Below are 22513 nucleotides of genomic sequence, written 5' to 3'. Positions count from 1 at the left end.
GGAATTTGACTTTGGAGGCTAGTGGGATTTGATTATAGAACTTCCACAGGACTGGGGAAACAGACTCTTGGAGGGCACAAACAAAAGCATGTGAGCACCAGAACCCAGGACAAAGGAGCAGGTACCCACAGGAGACTGAGCCAGACTTGTCTGTGAGTATCCAGGAGTCTCTGGTGGAGGCGTGGGTTGACAGTGGCCTGCTGCAGGGTTGGGGCACTGAATACAACAGTGCGGGCATAAGTCCTTTTGAAGGAGGTTGCCATTACCCCTACCATAGTTTAGCCTCAGGCCAAACAACAGGAAGGGAACACAGGCCTGAACATCAACAGGAAATTGGATTAAAGATTTGCTTAACATGGCCCTGCCCATCAGAATAAGACCCAGATTCCCCCACAGTCAGTCTCTCCCATCAGGAAGCTTCCCCAAGCCTCTTATCCTTATCCATCAGAGGGCAGACAATATGAATACCACAAGTACAGAAAACTAACCAAACTGATCACATGGATCACAGCCTTGTCTAACTCAGTGAAATGAGCCATGCTGTGTAGGGCCACCCAAGACGGATGGATTGTGGTGGAGAGTTCTGACCAAATATGGTCCACTGGAGTAGGGAATAGCAAACCACTTCAGTATCTTGCCTTGAGAACCCCTTGAGCGGTATGAAAAGGCAAAAAGATATGACACTTATGTGACATTAATAGAGATAGGATGTAATGCCTCAGCATCCTAGGAAAGAATGACTCCTCTGCAATATTAATGAGCCCTTAGAAGTAGATTATACTTTTGACTCCATTCATGCATTCCTTTCTATGCCCTGCAGATAATACAAAGTTAGCCACAGATACCTATTTCATTTGGTCAAGTGAACCAGCCTATAGCAACTAGGGCAGCTTCCATAGAAACACTAAGAATCAGAGCAACGTGTGTGTGTGCTGCATGCTAAGTCACTTCAGTCGTGTCTGACTCTTTGCAACCCAGTGGACTGTAGCCCGCCAGGCTCCTCTGTCCATGGGATTCTCCAGGCAAGAAGACTGGAGTGGTTTGTTGTGCCCTCCTCTAGGGGATCAGAGCAACACATAAACATATTTCTCGGCTCACTTCCTTGAAGTCAATATTTTTCTATAGTGTTAGGGTATAGAATTCAAAGGAGTATCTTTTAGTATTTTCCCAGTATATCAAATTTAGAGAGATGTGAACTACAAGCTATTATACTTTGTCTTAAAGAAAGTATTTCGATTTAATTCATTCTGTTTGAGAGAAAATAAATCTCTCATGCTTTAGCCTTGTAAACGAATGTGTTCCTTTGGGAACATTATACTTTACAAGAAACAGATTAAATGAAGTCGTGGAAGACCTTATTTCAGCACTGTGTTCGTTAAACTTAGTCCTTAAAACCTGTTCCTTTGCTCAAACTATTAAGTTATTAGAGCTTGACATGTATTATTTTGTCTTTTGAGGGAAAGAAATCAATGTGAAATTTATTCAGAAATACTTTTTCATTCCAGTGAAATTGTGTTTTCATGTGAGTGGCAGTCATCATCCCTGTTCCCTTCTTGCCTTGCTGCCCCTTTCTTCCCTTCAGTTCTCCCATCTGCAAAATTGAAAGCAGTGATTTGGAAAGTGAGGATAGTTTTTCACAGGGACTAGTGACCAAGATTTTTGGAAGAGAAAAAGCCTCGTTTGAACAGGACTTTGTTACCTCTATTCTGTTAGTCTATACCCCACCCCCAAAGCTATCTGCATGGTTCCTAGGAAGAGGCCTACAGTTTCCTGCCTGCATATCTTTTCATATACGAGAATAGCCTTTCCACAGTCCTGGTGTTCTTAGTGCCCCTCTGTTCACCCTAGGCCTGCTAGGATTCCACAAGACCCACCCACCCACCTCCAAGAAAAGATGATCATCTCTTGCTTTATGTCCGCATCCATCACATGGCAATACATTTATCTGTGTCCAAGACCCTGTCATTTACCAGGTGTATGTGTGCAAAGAACCTTATCTGACCAAGTAAAAGCAATTCCAGTGAAGTGACTTTCAGAGAATGAGTATCTAGGACATACTTCACGCTCAATACATGGCAGCTGTGGTGATGATGGTAATGAAAATTCCTGTTTCCTCATCACTTGCACAATGGCTGTTGAATAAGTGAATAAATTGATAGGTATGACACATATCTATTATACTTTTATTGGAATATTTCTTGGTCTGGAATTTCTATTTTGTGAGGCCCTGTTAATTGGATTTAAAATTTCATAGGATTAAAAACAACAAGCAACTGTATAGCACATGGAACTCGGCTCAATGTTATGTGGCAGCCTGGATGGGAAGGGAGTTTGGGGGAGAATGGATACATTTGTATGTATGGCTGAGTCCCTTCACTGTTCACTTGAAACTATCACAGCATTGTTAATCAATCGGCTATATCCCAATACAAAATCAAAAGTTTTAAAAAATAGACAGGAAAAGTTGCTTATCCTCTGACTTTTACCCCCTATCTCCATACCTTTAGGAGTGGTTTCTAATTATTAATAGGACAGGCTTTTAGACTCAAACAGATTTGGCTCTAAATACTGTGGTCAGGTTCCTAAAACTCATTAAGTCTCAATTTCTCCATCTGTAAAATGAGGTAGTAATGCATTTCTCTATTGATTTGTGTGAAAGAATGTATTTAAGGCATGTGTGTATGTGTGTATATGCATGTGTAGTGTATGTGCTTTATATGTTGTGAGCACTTATAAGTGGTATTGTTACAAAGTAGTTATAAAATATCAATATAAAAACACTGGCTATCACCTTAAATCCCACCAGTCAAAGATACCATCATCATTGACAGTTGAGATCCTTACAGAGCTTTCTTTAGACTTGGACAGAAATTTTTACATAAACAAAAATAATATGACAAATAGGTTACATTGTGTTTGGTCATATTCACTTTATAAAGTTATCTTTATATGGCAATGGATTTAGATCTGTATCGTTCTCCTTTTGGAGAAGGCAATGGCACCCCACTCCAGTACTCTTGTCTGGACGGAGGAGCCTGGTGGGCTGCAGTCCATGGGGTCGTGAAGAGTCAGACACAACTGAGCGACTTCACTTTCACTTTTCACTTTCATGCATTGGAGAAGGAAATGGCAGCCTGCTCCAGTGCCCTTGCCTGGAGAATCCCAGGGACGGGGGAGCCTGGTGGTGGGCTGCCGTCTATGGGGTCGCACAGAGTCGGACACAACTGAAGCGACTTAACAGCAGCAGCAGCATTCTCCTTTACCTCCTTTTAATGACACTTTACCTCCATTTATTGATGTATGAAGACAAATATAATAAACCTTTTGTTGATGAATGTCTAGTTTTTCCTATTATAAATTATGGCCCTGATAAGTATTTTGACATCTTTGTCTTTAATCTTTTGGGGATAAATTCTTAAAAGTGGAAGTGCTAGATCAAAAATTAAACCATAAGAAGACCCATCAAGTTATGAACACTTAGGATTTGTTTGTTTTCTACATCTATGTTAAAGTCAATAAGAGTGTTTATTAAAGAAAAAAGTTAACCTATAGATAATGTTTGCAAATGTAAAGTTTAGAATATATTTAAAAGTGAATTAGGGAGGACTCTCAGATTTCATCAGCAATTTCAGTTACCTGACTTATAACTCAATTGTAATAATTTATTACTATTCATAATAAATCATACTACTTAATAAAAGCATGGGTAAAGAGTGTGTTGTTGAGTATATTTTAACATGATATTCAAACCTCAGGCAAACCTGTTGCTTGAACTAAATTTTAATTTTTGTATAATTAATATTTCTAATCTAAGCTTAGAAATCAAAGCTAATTAACTTTTACTTCCAATTTGCTACATTTTTGAATAGACTTAATTGAGCTACTTACTCTCCAGTATAAATTTATATTCATGTTCAATTTAATTATGGAAAATTGAGTAATTGAAACCTATCTCTTCATGATATTTTTGAATAATTTTATTGAAACAAATCTCATTAAGGACCTCTAAAGTGAAAGTTTATGTAGTATAACAAAAGGATTTCTGTTTATTTTTGCTGAATTGTTGCTGGATTAACCCTAATTCTACTTCTTCTATAAACTACACATGAAATATTGCAATTAAGTATTCGATCTCTAGTATCTAAATATAGACAGTTTACCTGAAATTAGTGTTCACCACCACTCCTCTTCCCCCTTGACCGCCCCCTCCCCTGGCTCAGCTATAGTAGCAGAAACCAGCTCGTGATGGAAAGTATGGATCAAAATGAAAACCTATTATGTCCTTGTTGGCCAAAAAAAAGTTTGTTCAGGCTTTTTATACTATTTATAAGTTTTACAAATACAGATGTTTCTTATTTGGGGCTATTGTTTTCAGTATCTAGAACACTGTTAAGTTTTTCCTGAATGCCATTTCATTCAGCTGAAAGTTCAGAGCCTTGGAAGATGAGCTATGATAAAGTATTTGTGTCATTCTGGGACCAAGGATAATGGAACTGAGACAGAAGTTACTGACCCTGTGGAGGATTTCAGAAAGGCCTTTTGTCAGTAGTCAGAGGGCTTCCCAGGGGATGCAGTGGTAAAGAATCTGCCTCCCAATGCAGGAGACACAGGAGACGTGGGCTCAATCCCTGAGTCAGGAAGATATCCTGGAATAGGAATGGCAACCTATTCCAGTATTCTTGCCTAGAAAGTTCCATGGACAGAGGAGTCTGGTGGGCTATATGTAGCCCATGGGGTCACAAAGAGTTGGACATGACTGAATGATTAAACATGCACACACCCAGTAATTAGGAAAGACAAACACAGATGAAAAAAACAGAATTATAAGTCAAGAGTATGAAAATCTCATTTATACAGAAAGCCTTTTTCCTTTGTTTTTTTTTCCCCTTCTGAATGCCAAGGTAAATTACTGTGTGTCTGAAAGAGTTTAAGACTAGGAGATAGAGTCACACTTGGATATATAAATTAATGAAGTCTCTGATAGTGTATTGGTAGAGACTTTTCATTGGTAAAGAACAGAAATTTGCTCAAGACAATTTAACTCAAAGAAGGGGAATTTTTTGGAATGGTATGTGTGTCCCTCCTAGAACCTAAAGATCAGGATGCCTGGGGGCCTTAGAAGGTGATGGCTTTTCCTATCCCTTTATCCATGTGGCATATTATGGCTACATGACGCTAAAAGAGAAAGAGAGAATTGTTGCGTGTGGTTTAGCCCTAGTTTAAACACCTCTCAGAGAATCCTGATGGTCCTGGCCTGTGTCATATGTCTCCCAGTTTTAGCCTGAAGTGGCATGACAAGCAATACTAACTTGACTGTCAATCATGATGGATGGTGTTCGTGATGGGAAGGTTTGAAGGACCATCCCTTCTAAAGAAAAGTGGTTGTATGCTGTCAACAACCCCCCAAATCTCTACTACATCCCCAGTCTGGTCTGGCTTTCTCATGTAGTAATATGGAAATCAAGATGAAGTGGCATAAAATATACTTCCAATAGTCATGGCTGATTGAATGTGGGAAAAATTATTTATCATCCAAACTGGGTTACATTTGAGAGAAGGCACCCTATAAATAGTGGGAACAATATGTATAAACTGGATTGTCCCAGATTTTAAAATATGGTTACCCTTGAATGGAAGAGTTGTACATCTCAGATTTTAACATAATAAATAGATTATTTAGAGGCAGTTGGAATACCAAGTCAGTACTAAGGAGAGTTCTTTCTACCATTATTAGATAGTATCAAAAATAAAGATATATCTAAATAATTTATTATTCTTTCCATATATCATTGAGTCACTTTTGAAAGGAGAAACTTTGGGAAAGCACTTAGTTTCTCTACTTCTCAGTTTACTGGAAGTAAATGGAAAATAATATCTTTTCCAATTTCTAGATAATCTGAATGATCACTTACATTCTGAAAGGATGAAATATTTTAATTGTTTTCCTTTGGCTTAGGTTAGAAAAAAGTTTAAAAGGTGGTCAATGTTTGTTTATTTCTATAATGAAAAAGTTGTAGTAAGCATATATTACTGTTCAGGGTGCAGCTTGTTTACACAAGAAGAAAGGTACAGTCTTACGGAACTACATACTGCATTAGGGATTTCAAAAGCCTAACAGAGTTTCCAGGCCCTACCTCTATGCACTTTGATAAAATGCTCGATTCTGACTTGTGTTGCGCTGTATCACGTGTGTGCTGTCATGCCCAACTCTCTGTGCCCCCATGAACTATATCCCATCAATCTCTGTCCATGGGATTCTCCAGGTAAGAATACTGGAGTGGGTTGCTATTTCCTCCTCCAGGGGATCTTCCTGACCCAAGGATTGAAACTGCATCCCCTGCATTGGCAGGCAGATTCGATTCTAACTTGTGTATGTCAAAATTCCAGGACCTAAGATGGTAGGTGTCCAGCTCAGAGTTTATTTAATAGACACCTTTACAAAGATGACTTTAGAAATCAGCTGAGTTTTATGTACACCATACAGATGATATGACCTCTAGATGTGCCTTAGGAATACAGGGTTTTCAACTAATATTTAAATTAAGCTCTTGGATGCCAGTTTCATCATCTGATGAAAGTACATAACACCCAGCCCTTCTAAGATTTAACTGCGAACCCGTGCATCAAGAGCTTTGCGGCACAGAGTTTGGCACAGAGTAAGCACTCAGTGACTGGTAGCTATTAATAATTAGAATTAACCTGAAAACCTTCCAGGGGGTGTAAAATGCTTTCTTTCCTGTCTACGCTATACTTGGAAGATACTCTTTATCTATTGTTTAAACAACAGAAAACAGCAGCTTCTCAGAAACAGGATAAGTGACAACCTAAAGTTAATTTGCATAAAATGCATCATATTCTTTCTAATTACTTACTGAATTTTCTCTGTGTTTCCTTAGAGATAAGGAAATATAAAGGTCACTTATGTTGTTGGAAGCTGTATACCTTTTATTTACATAGTGAAGTTGCTTTCTAAACAATAAGATCTAGAGAACACAAAAGAGATCTTCCTCTCCTGAAACTCAGAGGACTGCTAATGTGTAATTTGTGAAGCCAGAAAGAGGCTTTGTCTTGGATTTTTTTTATCCAAAGATCTGCATTTTCCTTTTACATTTAATCCTGTAAAATCAAGTTTCACTCTATCTTCAGTTTCCCATTCTGTTCCCAGTTTTCCACTGAGTAGAGAGTCTCTCCAGAGGCCCCTGAACATTGGCAGGGAGCAGCTGCCTTAGCAGTAAATGCCACAGTTGTTGGCACTGGAAAAACATCGCCAGCAAGCAAGCTGCCTTGCTGTTCTACTGCCAGGGCCTCTGAATATTCAGAAACAGCACCATGAAAGACATACAACTTCAGATTTACGCTTAGGTAAATTAAAATTAATGACTTGGTTCCTTCGTTTGGGCTGTGATTTTTCCTTCTTAGAATAATAGTGCCATGAGTTCTATTCTATCAAAATGGAGAATCGCAACTAAAAAAAAAGGCATTACATAAACATGAAACAGCTCAATTTTCTATTTGCTCAAGTTTTTGCTAATAAAAAAAATTTTTTTTTTTAAATGTCAATTGTGTTGAGGGTTAGAGCCCACCTCAGAGACAGCATACCAGCAGCTGAGTAATGAAAGTGTTCCTTTCACTCAGGGATCTGTGAGTCAGTGCATCCTCACTGAGCCACCACTGTAAGCTACGTGTGAAAGCTGGGGAATACATAGAGGGGGATGCAGGTTCTTACCCTCAAGGAGTTTAGCGCTGTTCAGTTACTGTCGTGTGCCTGCGCCGATGCTCTCTACCTGACAGTGGTTGGCTTTACCATGTGGGTGCAGTACAAGTGTAATAAGAGAAATTTTTTAAACCTAGTGCCATAGAATTTGGGCTTCTCTGGTGGCTCAGTGATAAAGGACCTGCCTGCCGATGCAGGAGGCACAGGTTCATTCCCTGGTCTTGAAGATCCCTTGGAGAAGGAAATGGCAACCCACACCAATATTCTTGCTGGGAAATCTCATGGACAGAGGAGTCTGGTGGGCTACAGTCCACGGGGCCACAAAAAGTTGGATATGGCTTAGCGACTGAGCACACACGCATGCCACAGAGTTCAAAGACAGAAACGTTGCATAGGTCATGGTTTACGAAACACTTTCTGAAAGCAGAGTTCAGACACGGTGGGGAAGAGTGCCAGGCACTGGTCAGGCATCATCTCAATTTAAAATTGTGATTTAAGCTTTCTTAATTTCAGTTCACTATCTGTTAAAGAGATTAAGAAATATAGTTAGCAAAAAAGATGATCATGCTAGACATACTATGTTGTAGCCAAGATTTGTCACTTAATATATTTTGAATATTTTTATGTCATTAACCATGTTTTTTCACATTACTCTTAATGACTACATGACTTATTTTTCTAATAGCTAAGTTAGGTAAGAAGATGTAAATATAAGAAAAATAAAATCATGAAAGTATTAAGAGAAAATATATGGATGGTGGGCACTCAAAAATTTTTTTTTATTTTTTCAGAGCAGACAAATTGAGAGGAAGATTAAAGAGATTTCCTGTGTAACCCTTTCCCCCACACTTGCACCGCTTCCCTCATGATCAACATCCCCTTCTGGGGCGGTGCATACATTACAGTTGATGAACCTACATTGACCCATTGTTATCACTCAGAGTTCATAGTTTACATTAGCGCTCACTCTGGGTGTTGTTGTTTGGTTGCCAAGTCACGTCCAACTCTTTTGTGACCCCATGGACTGTAGCCCGCCAGGCTCCTCTATCCTTGGGATTTCCCAGGCAAGAATATTGGAGCGGGTTGCCATTTCCTTCTCCAGGGGATCTTCCTGAACCAGGGATCAAGCCTGAGGCTCCTGCATTGGCAGCGGATTCTTTACCACTGAGCCACCAGGGAAGCCCTTGTATGTTCTATGTGCTGTGTGCTCAGTCGTTCAGTTGTGTCCTCCTCTTTTTAATCCTGTAGACCGTTGCCCGCTAGGCTCCTTTCTCCATTGGATTATCTGGGCAGGAATACTAGAGTGAGTAGCCATTTCCTCCTTCAGGGGATCTTCCTGACCCAGGGATCAAACCTATATCTCCTGTATTTCCAGCACTGGCAGACAAATTCTTTACCACTAAGTCACCATAATGGCATGTATCCATCATCAGAGTACCATACAGAGTTTGGGTATTTTTAAAATTATGTCATATCAAAAAGACAGAAACCTTAATCCCTGATAGCTCAGTTGGTAAAGAATCCACCTGCAATGCAGGAAACCCTGGTTTGATTCCTGGGTCAGGAAGATCCACTTGAGAAGGGATAGGCTACCCACTCCAGTATTCTTGGGCTTTCTTGGTGGCTCAGCTGGTAAAGAATCCGCCTACAATTGGGGAGACCTGGATTTGATCCCTGGGTTGGACTGTATAGTCCATGGGGTTGCAAAGAGTAGGACACTACTGAGCGATTTTCACATTAAGAGAAAAGGTGAGTAGTTTTAATGCTTAAAAGTTAAAAACTCGTTGGATATCAGTTCAGTTCAGTTGCTCAGTTGTGTCCGACTCTTTGTGACCCTATGAGCTGCAGCATGCCAGGCCTCCCTGTCCAACACCAACTCCCGAAGCCTACCCAAACTCATGTCCGTTGAGTCGGTGATGACATCTAACCATCTCATTCTCTGTCGTCCCCTTCTCCTCCTGCCCTCAATCTTTACCAGCATCAGGGTCTTTTCAAATGAGTCAGTTCTTCTCATCAGGTGGCCAAAGTGTTGAAGTTTCAGCTTTAGCATCAGTCCTTCCAATGAATATTCAGGACTGATTTCCTTTAGAACTGACTGGTTGGATCTCCTTGCAGTCCAAGGGACTCTCAAGAGTCTTCTCCAATACCACAGTTCAAAAGCATCAATTCTTCAGCACTAAGCTTTCTTTAGAGTCCAACTCTCACATCCATACATGACCACTGGAAAAACCATAGCCTTGACTAAACAGACCTTTGTTGGAAAAGTAATATCTCCGCTTTTTAATATGCTGTCTAGGTTGGTCATAACTTTCCTTCCAAGGAGTAAGCGTCTTTTAATTTAATGACTGCAATCACCATCTTGCAGTGATTTTGGAGCCCCCCAAAATAAAGTCTCTCATTGTTTCCACTGTTTCCCTGTCTATTTGCCATGAAGTGATGGGACTAGATGCCATGATCTTAGTTTTCTGAATGTTGAGCTTTAAGCCAACTTTTTCACTCCAAGATTACTGTAAATAAAATTTAAAGACATTATCTCATTTAATTCTCACAATAATTTTATGTAATAGATGCTTAGATTTGTTTTAAAGAAGAAGAAACTGAGACACAGAGAAATGACAGTGTGATTAGTAGTTTTTTGGGATGCTGATTATCTTGGTGAAGAATAAAAGCTGACAAAATCAGAGACATAAGGAAGCAGTGGTTCAAGTTTAGTTTTTGTCACAGCCTTTCATATGAATCCCAGCTTTACCACTTTGAGGTGATGGATGAGCTTCATTTTATGTAGTTAAAAATATTATATCTTCATTCCATCCTTTGAAGCGTTAATTTCTGTATACTTTCTCATAACAGCTGTTAGAACAAAAATGAGACCTTTTTCAAATGTCTTCAGATGCAACAGTTCAGCGGCATCAAGGACAGGCAAGTTAGATGCTAATTACAGAAAACATAAATCCCTTTTTTACCATTGCTTATATAGTATACTATACTATCCCTTAAATAGTAAAAGGTGTCAAGACCTCAGTTAAATAGAGACAATATGACATAGATCATTACTTATTGAAGAGACAAGAGAGAAAAAGCGAAAACTGTGTGAGCTATTATCAAATGGTTGAAATAAAATAAAAGATTGATTGTAGCTGTCATCATAGCTTAGCAATGGGAAAATCTGGAGTGAAGAAATTTAGAATATAAATGTTTTCAGATAGTATTTAGATGAATTCAGTCAAGTTAAAAAATCCCACCTCATCTTGGATAAGAGCAGATATCTCATTCATTAGGTCCTGTAAAATATTCTGTGCAGTTGATCTAATATTTGACTTAAAATGGGGTCATAGTATTTACATCCTCTGGAGTAACACAATTTATGCTATGTAATAACCTTGACTCCTTTACAGAATCATGTTTAATGGGCCCTCCAGAACTCTGATGAATACCACAGTTTGGTCTGTTTTCTGCATTTCTTAGGAGTCTGGAAAAGCTGTAGGAAATGAAATATCTATCACAAAGTTTTTGCATCTAGCTCAGCTACTACTGTCAAGTTTAGCAAAAAGGCCAAAAATTCTGAATTTAAGAGATTTTAGTAGCTGCTTAGAATTAGTGTTTGAATTTGTACTATGAAGAATGTCAAGATTTTTAGCATTAAAGAGTCCTCCATCTACCCACTTAAAAATGAAGGAACTTTATTGTTTAATTCCAAGTATATGCACATATACTTGTATACATGTGTGTGTGTGTGTATACATATATATATATATACACATGAAATATATATATTGTAGTTTCACAATTACATTTTGTTTTTTCACCACAGATAAACAATCAGATTCTATATGGAAGAAGTCACCAAAATGCATCTGCCATTATTAAGACTGCCCCACCAAAGGTCAAGCTGGTTTTCATCAGGTAAGACAGATATGTCTGTTTTCCTAAAACTCAAGATCTCTTCTGGAGATGTTATTATTTTATCTTATACATAAAATATGTAATACTATTTTACCTTTTGTTTGTTTAAAACAATCACTGTGTTCTAAGAATAAGTTTTCCTTTTGTAATTGTCACTTTAAGAAAAGAACGTGTGCTAAGTCTTGTGTCTAACTCTTGGTGACACCTGTGAACTGTAACCTGCCAGGTTCCTCTGCTCATAGAATCCTCCAGGCAAGAGTACTAGAGTTGGGTAGCCATTCCCTTTTCTAGGAAATCTTCCTGATGCAGGGATCAAACCCAGGTCTCCTGCATTGCAGGCAGATTCTTTACCATCTGAGCCACCATGGAAGCCCAAGCAAAGTATAGATTGCTTTGATGCTGAGGTGTTCTTGTTATGTACAGTTCACATGATAGAACTGGTAGTTGAGGCTTATGTTTGTATTTCTATTTTGAAAAATTCTTTCTTGATCTGATTATCCTCTTTTTAAATATCATAGAACATTCTAGCTTGTCATCCTCCCATCAGCATCATTTGGTACATTTGGTACATTTGCTCTCTCATTAATGCCTTTATCAAAGGATAGGCAGGAAAAAAAAAAGAACCCAGGGAAGTTTTAGGAGCTTCATGTTAAGAGGGCAGGTGAGAAATACAGACGGGAGAAGATGTGAGCTCTACTGTCTGGAGTCGTGTAGTCCTTTTGGGGCTCCACATTTGCCCACACCTCATCTGCCAGCAGACTGAGCCCTTTTGGTATAAGTGAGTCAGAATTGAGACCCCTCATTGGTGGGAGCCATCACTGCTCCATCAGACATGGAATGAGGTTTGATTCCACGTAATTTTACTGAAATGACAGATACATCCAAATTATTTTTGGAGGATGTAACTGTATGTTAACTATCACTCTGTTTCTTTGCCTTTGGGGCCTCAGTTACTATCTATAAACTGGGGATTATAAAGCACTTACTTCATTCACTGTGGTATTTTGAAAATTAGAAATAACACAGTGTCAAGGAGAGAGTAAAGGCTTGAAGAAATGTTACCTGTCCTTATGATGGCGATGATTAATATTACTCTTCCTCTTCTCAGTAGTTACTTTTTAGTAAGATCCATCCATTCCCAGGAGACAGCTGGGATTAATAGGTTGTTTATTCCCAGTTTTGGACACTAGTGTAGATGATTGAAATATTCCTTCCTATGCCATCACTTCAGCCTCACAGGCACAGCTGCTTTGCTCCTGAAACAGTCCTACATTAATGGCAACCCACTCCAGTACTCTTGCCTGGAAAATCCCATGAATGGAGGAGCCTGGTAGGCTGCAGTCCATGGGGTCACTAGAGTCGGACACGACTGAGCGACTTCCCTTTCACTTTTCACTTTCATGCATTGGAGAAGGAAATGGCAACCCACTCCAGTGTTCTTGCCTGGAGAATCCCAGGGACGAGGGAGCCTGGTGAGCTGCCGTCTATGGGGTCACACAGAGTCGGACACGACTGAAACGACTTAGCAGCAGCAGCAGTGACCTTTTATCCTGTTCATTAGCACTTTCTGGATTTCCAGGGTTTGTTGCTCTTGTATCTAGGGTGAGAAACCTTCCTCCTCCCCATTTGCGTAATGACAGTCTCCTTTGGTTTACTGACCTTGGAGTTCTGTTAGACACCAGTCCCTTTACCCTTCCTATTGCCAGAGGTTACAAATTTAATTAGATGATGAAAACATGAACAGACTTGAGAAAAGGTCAGCGACTCAAAAATTTAAAGTGTCCATCAATAGAAATCCATACAAGTAAAGAGTTGAAGCCATTTAAGCTTGAAAACTTGGTTTAAAGCTGTGTGAGGATCACATGAGATGTTACGTAGCATTCAAGAGTGTCTGCACATCAGTGCTTGGCACTTTGTGGACTGCCACAAGGGATGTTATTGCTGATTAACATTATTGTTATGTCTTTGTCTTCTGTGGGGCCTTTATACTCATGCTGACTCATCCCATTTTAAAGGGAACAAAAAGAGAATTGAATAGGATCCAAAGGAAATCATTTAATGCAATTAAGTAGTTGGGAAATAGAACCCCCTGCTTCAAGAAAGATTAAATGATTTGAAGTTATTTAGAAGACAGAAGAGAAAGCTGAGTAAAATTTTAATAATAGTAATAAAGTCCCATTAATTTAGTGTCTGGTAGTTTCAATTTTGGACTGTTCAGAAGGGATCAGAATCAAGGAAAAAATTTGTTCAGCAATTAATGGTGTAAGCGTGATTGAGGATGCTGCTGAATACTTATTTTCTAGACATGATTTTAAGCAATTTACAAATATCAAGGTACAATCAATATGTCATCTAATTATGAACCTTTCTTGCATGGTCATTAAATTACTGTGTCTAGCACAGAGTGGGGATTCAGAAAGCTTTAAAGAATAAATTTCCTTTCAACTCTTACTGAGCAATCCAGATCATATATTCTCCAAATGCAACAATCATAGTAAGTTAGTTTTATAAAACTCCTTATAGTTTAGTCCCTCTCCCCAATTTAAGATTTTCTGTATTTTCTTTTGTAAGGAGAAAAATAACATGGGCATGATTCTGAACAATCTATTGTTGTATCTACTTTTAGACTGTCTAAAGGAAAAAGAGCTTGAATTGAAGCAAGGAAGATGTTCCTCTGCTCATAGCCTTTGTTTGATTCAATAGATACATATCTAGTAATTTGCATGCCAGCATTTTATTAATTAATGCTTCCGTTTCTATAGGGAAAGAACTAATCATTTGACTAAGAACTCTTATCTAAAGTGATCAGTTCTTTTCTAAAGCAAAACTGAACTCTCAGGCTTAGTGATTAAAAAAGAAACCATCTTAAAAAAAAATGCAGTCAATACCAAAATGTATATAGTAGAAAACAAAAAGTATTCAGTAATGCCAACAGAAATAATCTTAATGTATGCAGAAAATGTTTACATATGTATACACACATACTGTCTTATTATAATCAGAAAAGAAAAAGATTGTGATTGAAAGGAAAAAGAAAATGTCATGTTTTGCTAAAAAAATAAAAAATAAAAAATAAAAAAGAAACCATCAATTCACTCAGCCTGGGCTTGAAATACACTCATGGTATCACAGCTGTTTGAGCTTGATTAGTTTCCTGAGCTAGTTCATAAATTGTCTAATGTATTAGTACATGTAAATTGCCTGGAAATATGGACTCAACATATAGAGAGATAGAGATGCCATAGAGATGAAGATGATGGTGATGATGGCAGAAAATGTGGGAGGGAGGCAGGATGGAGGTAAAAGAGAAGGAAAGTAGTAGTTAGGGTGAAAGAAAGAGGAGGGGAAAAGAGAACCACTTCTCATATGTATGTTGCCTAATTCCAGAATCTTGACTATTTTTTGAGTGAATCACATTCACAGTTTAAGAATGCTCTAATTAACATCAAAATGGTTAAGCACTGGAAGAGATAGCTACAGACATTATATACAACCATTTCTAGTAAATGTTAGAATAAGAGACGAGGACACAGCCTACCTAAAACGTCTTTTAGTTTCCTGTCTGCTGTTGCTAGACTGCTGCTGGTGCTTCTCTGTGTCTATTTTTAATAATGACCTGATATTCTAACAAGGAGTAGAATGCTCATTAATGGAGGAATGTATAAAGAGAAACCTAATTAACATGAATGAATCCTCATGTCAATATAATATAATAAATTTTACTAAGTAATATTAAATAGGGACAGAATTTAAAGCACTTAAGGAGTTAAGAAAGAAAATCTAAATGAAAAAAATTTATTGTTCATTAGCTGTGTACATCACTAATAGGGGTAGCTTGGTAGATTGGTGTCCTATTCATGTGTGGTAACCTGTGCATTTATGTGCTAAGCAACATGGCATCCTTGCTTCTTTGGGCTGATTGACTAGTTCACCCCTCATTTAGGTACATCTTTCAACCTCTGCCTGTGTATTACCTCCTTCAGACTATTGTCACAAGAATAGTTTTGCCTATTTTGGAACCAAATCCTGAAACAATTAAGTTCTGATTTGTTACCAGGTTTCAAGAGGTTAGCACTTAAATCATCTCAGTACAACAGATGCAATTATACTTTTCTTTAAAATGGCATAACTTGCTTTGTGTTATATGTGTGCTGAGTCACTTCAGTCACCGACTCTTTGTGAACCCATGGACAGTAGCCCATGGCTACAGGCTTCTCTGTCCATGGAATTCTGCAGGCAAGAATACAGAAGTGGGTTGCTATTTTCCTTCTCCAGGGGATCTTCCCAACCCAGGAACTGAACCTGCATCTCTTAACATCTCCTGCATCGGCAGGCAGGTTCGTTACCACTAGTACTACCCGAGAAGCCCTTGTGTTATATAATGTTACTTTAAAAACCAATGTTTATAAGTTATATTTCTTTGATTATTGCTTCTATATGGCAGTATTTCCTTCCTTTGTTGAAACTGTTGATTCTCTGTGCATTTACATTATACAGAAAATTTTGGCTTTTATACCTGAGTAACTCTTTTTTAAATTTATTGACAAGGGAGATAAGAATGGGAATTGGCTACAGGTTTAGGAGAATGAGTAGCAGTAAAATAATCACAGGAAGGTGTGAAAATATGCTGCAGGTAACATTTAATTAACTAGGGCTTTTAGTCTGTAGTGATATACATTTATGTAATCATGTCCTTGTCATAACACTTGCCTTTGTTCATACACTAATTGATCTATAATTCACAAAGTGGGTCTGTGAGTCATCAGGGAAAATGAGCAAGTTGCTGCTGTGTGTACATGACATAGGCTTCCCTGGAGGCTCAGATGGTAAAGAATCCACCTGCAAATGCAGGAGACCTGGGTTCCACCCTTGGGTCGGGAAGGTCTACTGAAGAAGGGAGTGGCTACCCACTCCGGTATTCTTGCCTAGAGAATTCCATGGACAGAGGAGGTCAGCGGGCTACAGTCTGTGGGGGTCACAAAGATTTCGGACATGACTGAGTGACTAACACTTTGACCTTCAAACACGGCTTACTTATATAATCACTTTTTGCCCTTTTCTCCCCGCATTATTAGATTTTGGACAATATTGTCATCATGTAATTGTGCCCAGTGGCACATTTGGACTGTGGCATACTCAGTGATTCTACTCTAGATCATCTAGATGCATTACACTGTGCTTACTATGGGTGCTTACTATGTACCACACATTCAACTCTGAGTTTTCCTAGTCCATATGATCTCCTCTACACAAGCACTCCAATTTCAGTACAGGAGAAGCAATGTATTAATATGATGAAGAATGAATTGCTGTATTTGGCAGTGCAAGAATCCAAGGAGATTAATGATCTCGCCTGCAGCTCTTGTCATACCTTCCCCCACTATCGAAAATTAAATGTCATGTATAACAACTCACTCTCCATTACTTAATTACATGTGGAAAATGTGTACTGTTAAAAACTCCTGGGGCTAAAGGAGGCCAAATGAAACTGAAACCCTTGGAAAGATTTAGTGCTAGCTGTCAAGCCCTACCGAGTGAAAGTGGACTCACCATGGGACCCACTTCACTGTATCCATTGAACACATGTCTTGTTTTCATAATTAAAAAATATGGTGTGGCCTGTTATCCTATAGTCTTGTCCCTAAAAGATGATATTGATTCGAAATTAACGTGAATGTCAAAGTCCATTTGAATAAGATCCTTATTGTGCTCTTGCTTCTTTATATCTAGTTTTGATAAATAGGAGGGAAAAAAGATTGTGGGATCAAGTATGAGTTTGACTTTCACAAGGAAACATTCGTGCATTTATTGCATAAGTATTTTCAGAGTGCCTACCTGTGCTGGTGCTGTGGAGTGACACAGAGAACACAATTTCCGCCCTAAGGATGGACACAGAGAGTAAAACAGTCTGGTGCCTTATCCAGCAGTGTAAGTGCCATGACACTATAGGGACATATAGTAGACACACCTAACCTGGTCTTTGTAGCCTGTGGGAAAGTGTCACAGATAAAGATGTTTAAGCTCAGACTAGAAGGGAGGAACATAGCTGCGTATGTCATTTGATATGATTTCTGTAAATAAGCATTTTCTTATGCTCATGGATCATTAAAGGATGCAGTGCCCCTTTTCAAGTGCACAGTAAAACATCATCCATATATGACAAGGAGTTTTGAGGAAGACGCTTGTCATTAGCACTGAACTATGTTAGGAGTTGTAGGGGGTGGAGACTCTCCCGCAATTTCAAGGCTCTTCTGTTTCTCTGTTTAGTTGGACTGTGTGATAGATCCATAGGTCTCTCAAATGCTCTGGAATCCTGATTCTTTCTTCAATACTTGTTTTCTGTACTATCAATTTTAAATAGTAATTTTAATTATTAATTTTTATTCATAAGTAGAATTTATAAGACTTTTAGTTCAAGAGCAAGGTGGAATTGGAGTGTTTTGTGTTTTGATCTTTTGTCAAAAGCATTGGAATTTATGTATCCAAATAAAAACCATTCCCTTTGACAGATTGTGGTAACCTTGGGAAGTTGTGTACGTTTCATCCAGTTATCATTCCATTGGGTCATGCACTTCTGAAATCATCTTGAAAGCCTAAGACATACTCTTTTGAATATCTACAGTAGCCATAGATTTTTCCTCTTTCGAGGGTAGTTGTAGCTAGGTTGTCTGAAATAACCAGAAATTTTACATGAATTCAGGTGCATTTAGTCAATTAGGTAAAGTGCTTACCTAATTGACTAAATTCACTCACTCACTAAGTCACTTCAGTCGTGTCCGACTCTGTGTGACCCCATAGGTGGCAGCCTACCAGGCTCCCCCGTCCCTGGGATTCTCCAGGCAAGAACCCTGGAGTGGGTTGCCATTTCCTTCTCCAATGCATGAAAGTGAAAAGTGAAAGTGAAGTCGCTCAGTCGTGTCTGACCCTCAGCGACCCCATGGACTGCAGCCTACCAGGCTCCTCCGTCCATGGGATTTTCCAGGCAAAAGTACTGGAGTGGGGTGCCATTGCCTTCTCTGAATTGACTAAATTAGGTAAGCACTAAATTAGGCAAGCCCATCTTTCTTATTTGACTACTTGTAAAGGATCTTTGAAAACCATTATTATTATTTCATGAATAGAAATGCAAATTTTGTTCTTTATTGCTCCTATTTCTTAATACCAGCTTGTAGGAATTATGACTATATGTATTTCACTTTTAGCACTCAGAAACAACTAATTGTGATGGTCACAGAGATAATAGGGGTGTTTTTTCTTTGCACTTTTTTTGGGGCAATATTTTTACTTCTCTCACTGTAGAATGCCTGTTTCCTTTGGTAGATGCCCCTCCCTGAACACACATACACGCCCACAATGTATGTAGTATGATGAAAGAGTAAAAATAGTAAATCTAGGTGGAATCTAAAGGAACCAGATCTTTCTCTCACTGACAAGGTGTCACCAGTGGGTGTACATGAGACCTAAGTTTGTGCAATATGATACCTGAGGCTTAGAACAGAAAGCAAGTAATTTGAGTGACTCTATATGTATGGTGTTTATTCATGGAATCACAGGCCTTGATCAAAGGTGCCTGCTGTGATTTCATTCTGCTTCCTGCTTCCTTGTCCTCTGGAGGTCTCTTAGTTCTCATTTGTTGTAAGTCTGATAATATAAGCCTGCCTATGTTCTGTGAGATCCCAACATCCCTCTAATAAATTACCTTTTGCTTTAGTTCAGTTCAGTCACTGTCGTGTCTAACTCTTTGTGACCTCATGGACTACAGCACGCCAGACTTCTCTGTCAATCACCAACTCCTGGAGTTTGCTCAAACTCACATCCATCAAGTCAGTGATGCCATCCAACCATCTCATCCTCTGGCATCCCCTTCTCCTCCTGCCTTCAATCTTTCCCAGCATCAGGGTGTTTTCCAACGAGTCAGTTCTTCACATCAGGTGGCCAAAGTATTGGAGCTTCAGCTTCAGCATCAGTTCTTCCAATGAATATTTAGGACTGATTTCCTTTAGGATTGATCAGTCTGATCTCCTTGCAACCCAAGGGACTCTCAACAGTCTTCTCCAACCCCACAGTTCAAAGGCATCAATTCTTTGGTTCTAAGCTTTTTTTATGGTCTAACTCTCACATCTATACACGACTACTGGAAAAACCATAGCTTTGACTATGCTGACTTTTGTCTCTGCAAACTGATGTCTCTGCTTTTTTATATGCTGTCTAGGTTGGTCATAGCTCTTCTTCCAAGGTGCAAGCATCTTTTAATTTCATGATTGCAGTTACCATCTGCAGTGATTTTGAAGCCCAGCAAAATGAAGACTGTTACTGTTTCCATTGTTTCCCCATCTATTTGCCATGATAGGGCAGTGATAGGGCCGGATGCCATGACCTTAGTTTTTTGAATGTTGAGTTTTCACTCTCCTCTTTCCCTTCCATCAAGAGGCTCTTTAGTTCCTCTTTGCTTTCTGCTGTAAGGGTGGTGTCATCTCCTTATCTGAGCTTAAGTTGGCCTAAATTACTTTTTATTGCTTGCTGCCAAAGCGTCCTAATAAATAGGAAGGATGATAAAATTAGAGCTCTCTGAACAAGTCATGAGCAACCAGTGCAAGTTCCCTCTGCTCATATGCATGTCCCATGTTGGCTTTTAGCCATGATCCTGAGAAGGTATTATCCTTCAGACATCCTTAGCAGAACCACAAGACCTCTAAACAAGTCCCTACTGGGGATTCCCAGTATGACAAGTTTCCACTGCTACTGGCTTTTGAAATGAGATTACCACGATGATTTCAGAGAAATCAAGCAGGATTTTACTCAGATTTATACTTGGTAGGAAGAGTCACCTTTTATAGTTCATGGCCTTACGGTGAGGACTGGATGTCTGAACGACATTCAGGCTGTTCCTGACAGGATCAAGAGAAGAATGGCTGTGAGTATCTACTGTACTATCTTTAGAAAGAGTCTCTATGAGAAACCTGATAGGCTGTCATTTATCCCATCCAGTCCTAAAGCTCCCTATGTTAACTCTCCCACCAACCTGCACTGTGAGATATTTTGAGTCAACTTTTCCTCTGTACAATTGGCAATCATTATTTAGAACTTGCCTGGGGCCACCTTTGCAAACTGTGGGCCTAGATGCTGAGTTACTCCCAGCAGCCCTCATTAGTGCCTGACATTGTTTGGAATGCCAAGGAAATAGAGGTCATAATTCCACTGTCAGTGGACATTTATTTCAGATTCAGCATGGTCAGCTATTTTGGTGGTTTCTTCCAGTTGGGAATTAGAAACTATTTAGTGTGTTCATATAGTTAGAAATGTCTCCTGGAATCTTTTCAGAAAGGAGTTTTGCTCCCACTGAGATGTAATGATTTGCTTTGTTTTACATGTTACTTCTGGTTTATTTGCATAGAACTTTCCTGGATCAAGGTTAGTTTATTGTCATGTTTCAATTAATACAGCAAATATAGATTTTACTTTTTCTGTCCTCAAGTATCTCCCATCACTATTTTTAGTACAGGCAGAAAAAAAATTACCTAGGCCTGTTTAGTTGTGTTCGTACGTTCCTCATTTATGCAGCTTTGTGTGTATATGCACCTAAGCAGTGTGCGAGGCTCCAGATTGTAGTAGTGATCATTCCGTATAGAACAGGTTGCACAAAATTAAATCAGCTTGCTTGGGAATCCAGGTTGAATTCAGGCACATAGCTTCTACTTTTGATATAATCCTATTTTGTTGACATGAAATAAGATTCTACGGGTTTAGTGAAAATGAATTTCTAAGAGGCAAGACCAGATCTGTTCTGAAGACAAAATGATTTTAAGTGATAATGTAATTCAAATGTATTCTCATCACACTTGTACTTTTTTGTCTTAGTCAATTTTTTAAATTGTGATAAAATATGCATAACATAAAATCCACCTTATTAACCATTTTAAAGTGTACAATTAAGTAGCATTAAGTATATTCATATTATTGTACAACCATCACCACCATCTATCTACAAAACAGTTTACACCCACCTTGCAAAACTGAAAATCCATACCCATTGACAAGTAACACCCCATTCTCTCCTTTCCCTCACCTCCTGGCAACTATCTTTCTGCTTTCTGAATTTAACTACACTGGATACCTTATAAAAGTGGACACATACAGTATTTATCCTTTTGCTACTGGCTTATTTCACTTATCACAATGTTTTCAAGATTCATCCATGTTGCAGCATACATCAGAATTGTCTTCCTTTTTAAAAACTGAATGATGTTCCATTGTGTGTTTATCCATTCATCTGTTGAGAAACAATTGGGTTGCTTCTACTTTTTAACTATTGTGAATAATAGTACTATGAACATGAGTGTACAGATGTCTGTTTGAGACTCTATTCTCAATTCTTTCCCATATATATCCAGAAGTGGAATTGCTGAATTATGTGATAATTCTATTTTTAATTTTTTGAGGAACTACTGTATTTCTCATAGCAACTGCACCATACTACATTCCTACTGACTGTAGGTAAGGGTTCCAGTTTCTCTACAACCTCACCAACTCTTACTATTTTCTTTCTTTTTTTTGATAGTAGTTTGGTATGACTATTGGGTATGACTTCTTCTTTGGAGAGATATCTTTTCAAGTCATTGCCTGTCTTTTAGTCAGGTTGTTTTGTTGGTGAGTTTAGGAATTCTTTTATGTATTCTGGATATTAACTCATCATCAGATATATAATTTGCAAAAGTTTTCTCTCATTCCATAGATTCTTTTTCACTGTGTTGATCCACTGAGCTTTTCATGTTAATGTAGTCCAATTTATCTATTTGCTATTGCTTGGGCTTTTGGTGTCAGATCCAAGATATTGCATCATTGCCAAATCCAATGTCATGAATTCCCCCATGTTTTCTTGTAACAGTTTTATAATTT

At 38.6% G+C, this 22513-nt stretch overlaps 1 protein-coding gene across 5 annotated transcripts in view; it reads left to right on the top strand.

The window, feature by feature from the left end:
• The window catches only part of PATJ (PATJ crumbs cell polarity complex component), a 381060-nt gene that overhangs the window by 223235 nt on the left and 135312 nt on the right, over positions 1 to 22513 (top strand). For all 5 annotated transcript variants that reach the window (XM_024989559.2, XM_024989560.2, XM_024989558.2 and 2 more), the window contains 1 exon segment: positions 11526 to 11617. In XM_024989559.2, the coding sequence (XP_024845327.1) occupies positions 11526 to 11617 (92 nt within the window).

The sequence above is a fragment of the Bos taurus genome, chromosome 3, assembly GCF_002263795.3.
Source record: "Bos taurus isolate L1 Dominette 01449 registration number 42190680 breed Hereford chromosome 3, ARS-UCD2.0, whole genome shotgun sequence".
NCBI classification, from domain to species: domain Eukaryota; kingdom Metazoa; phylum Chordata; class Mammalia; order Artiodactyla; family Bovidae; genus Bos; species Bos taurus.
Note: the sequence above shows the minus strand (reverse complement) of the source record. Positions and strands in the feature narration are given on the sequence as shown.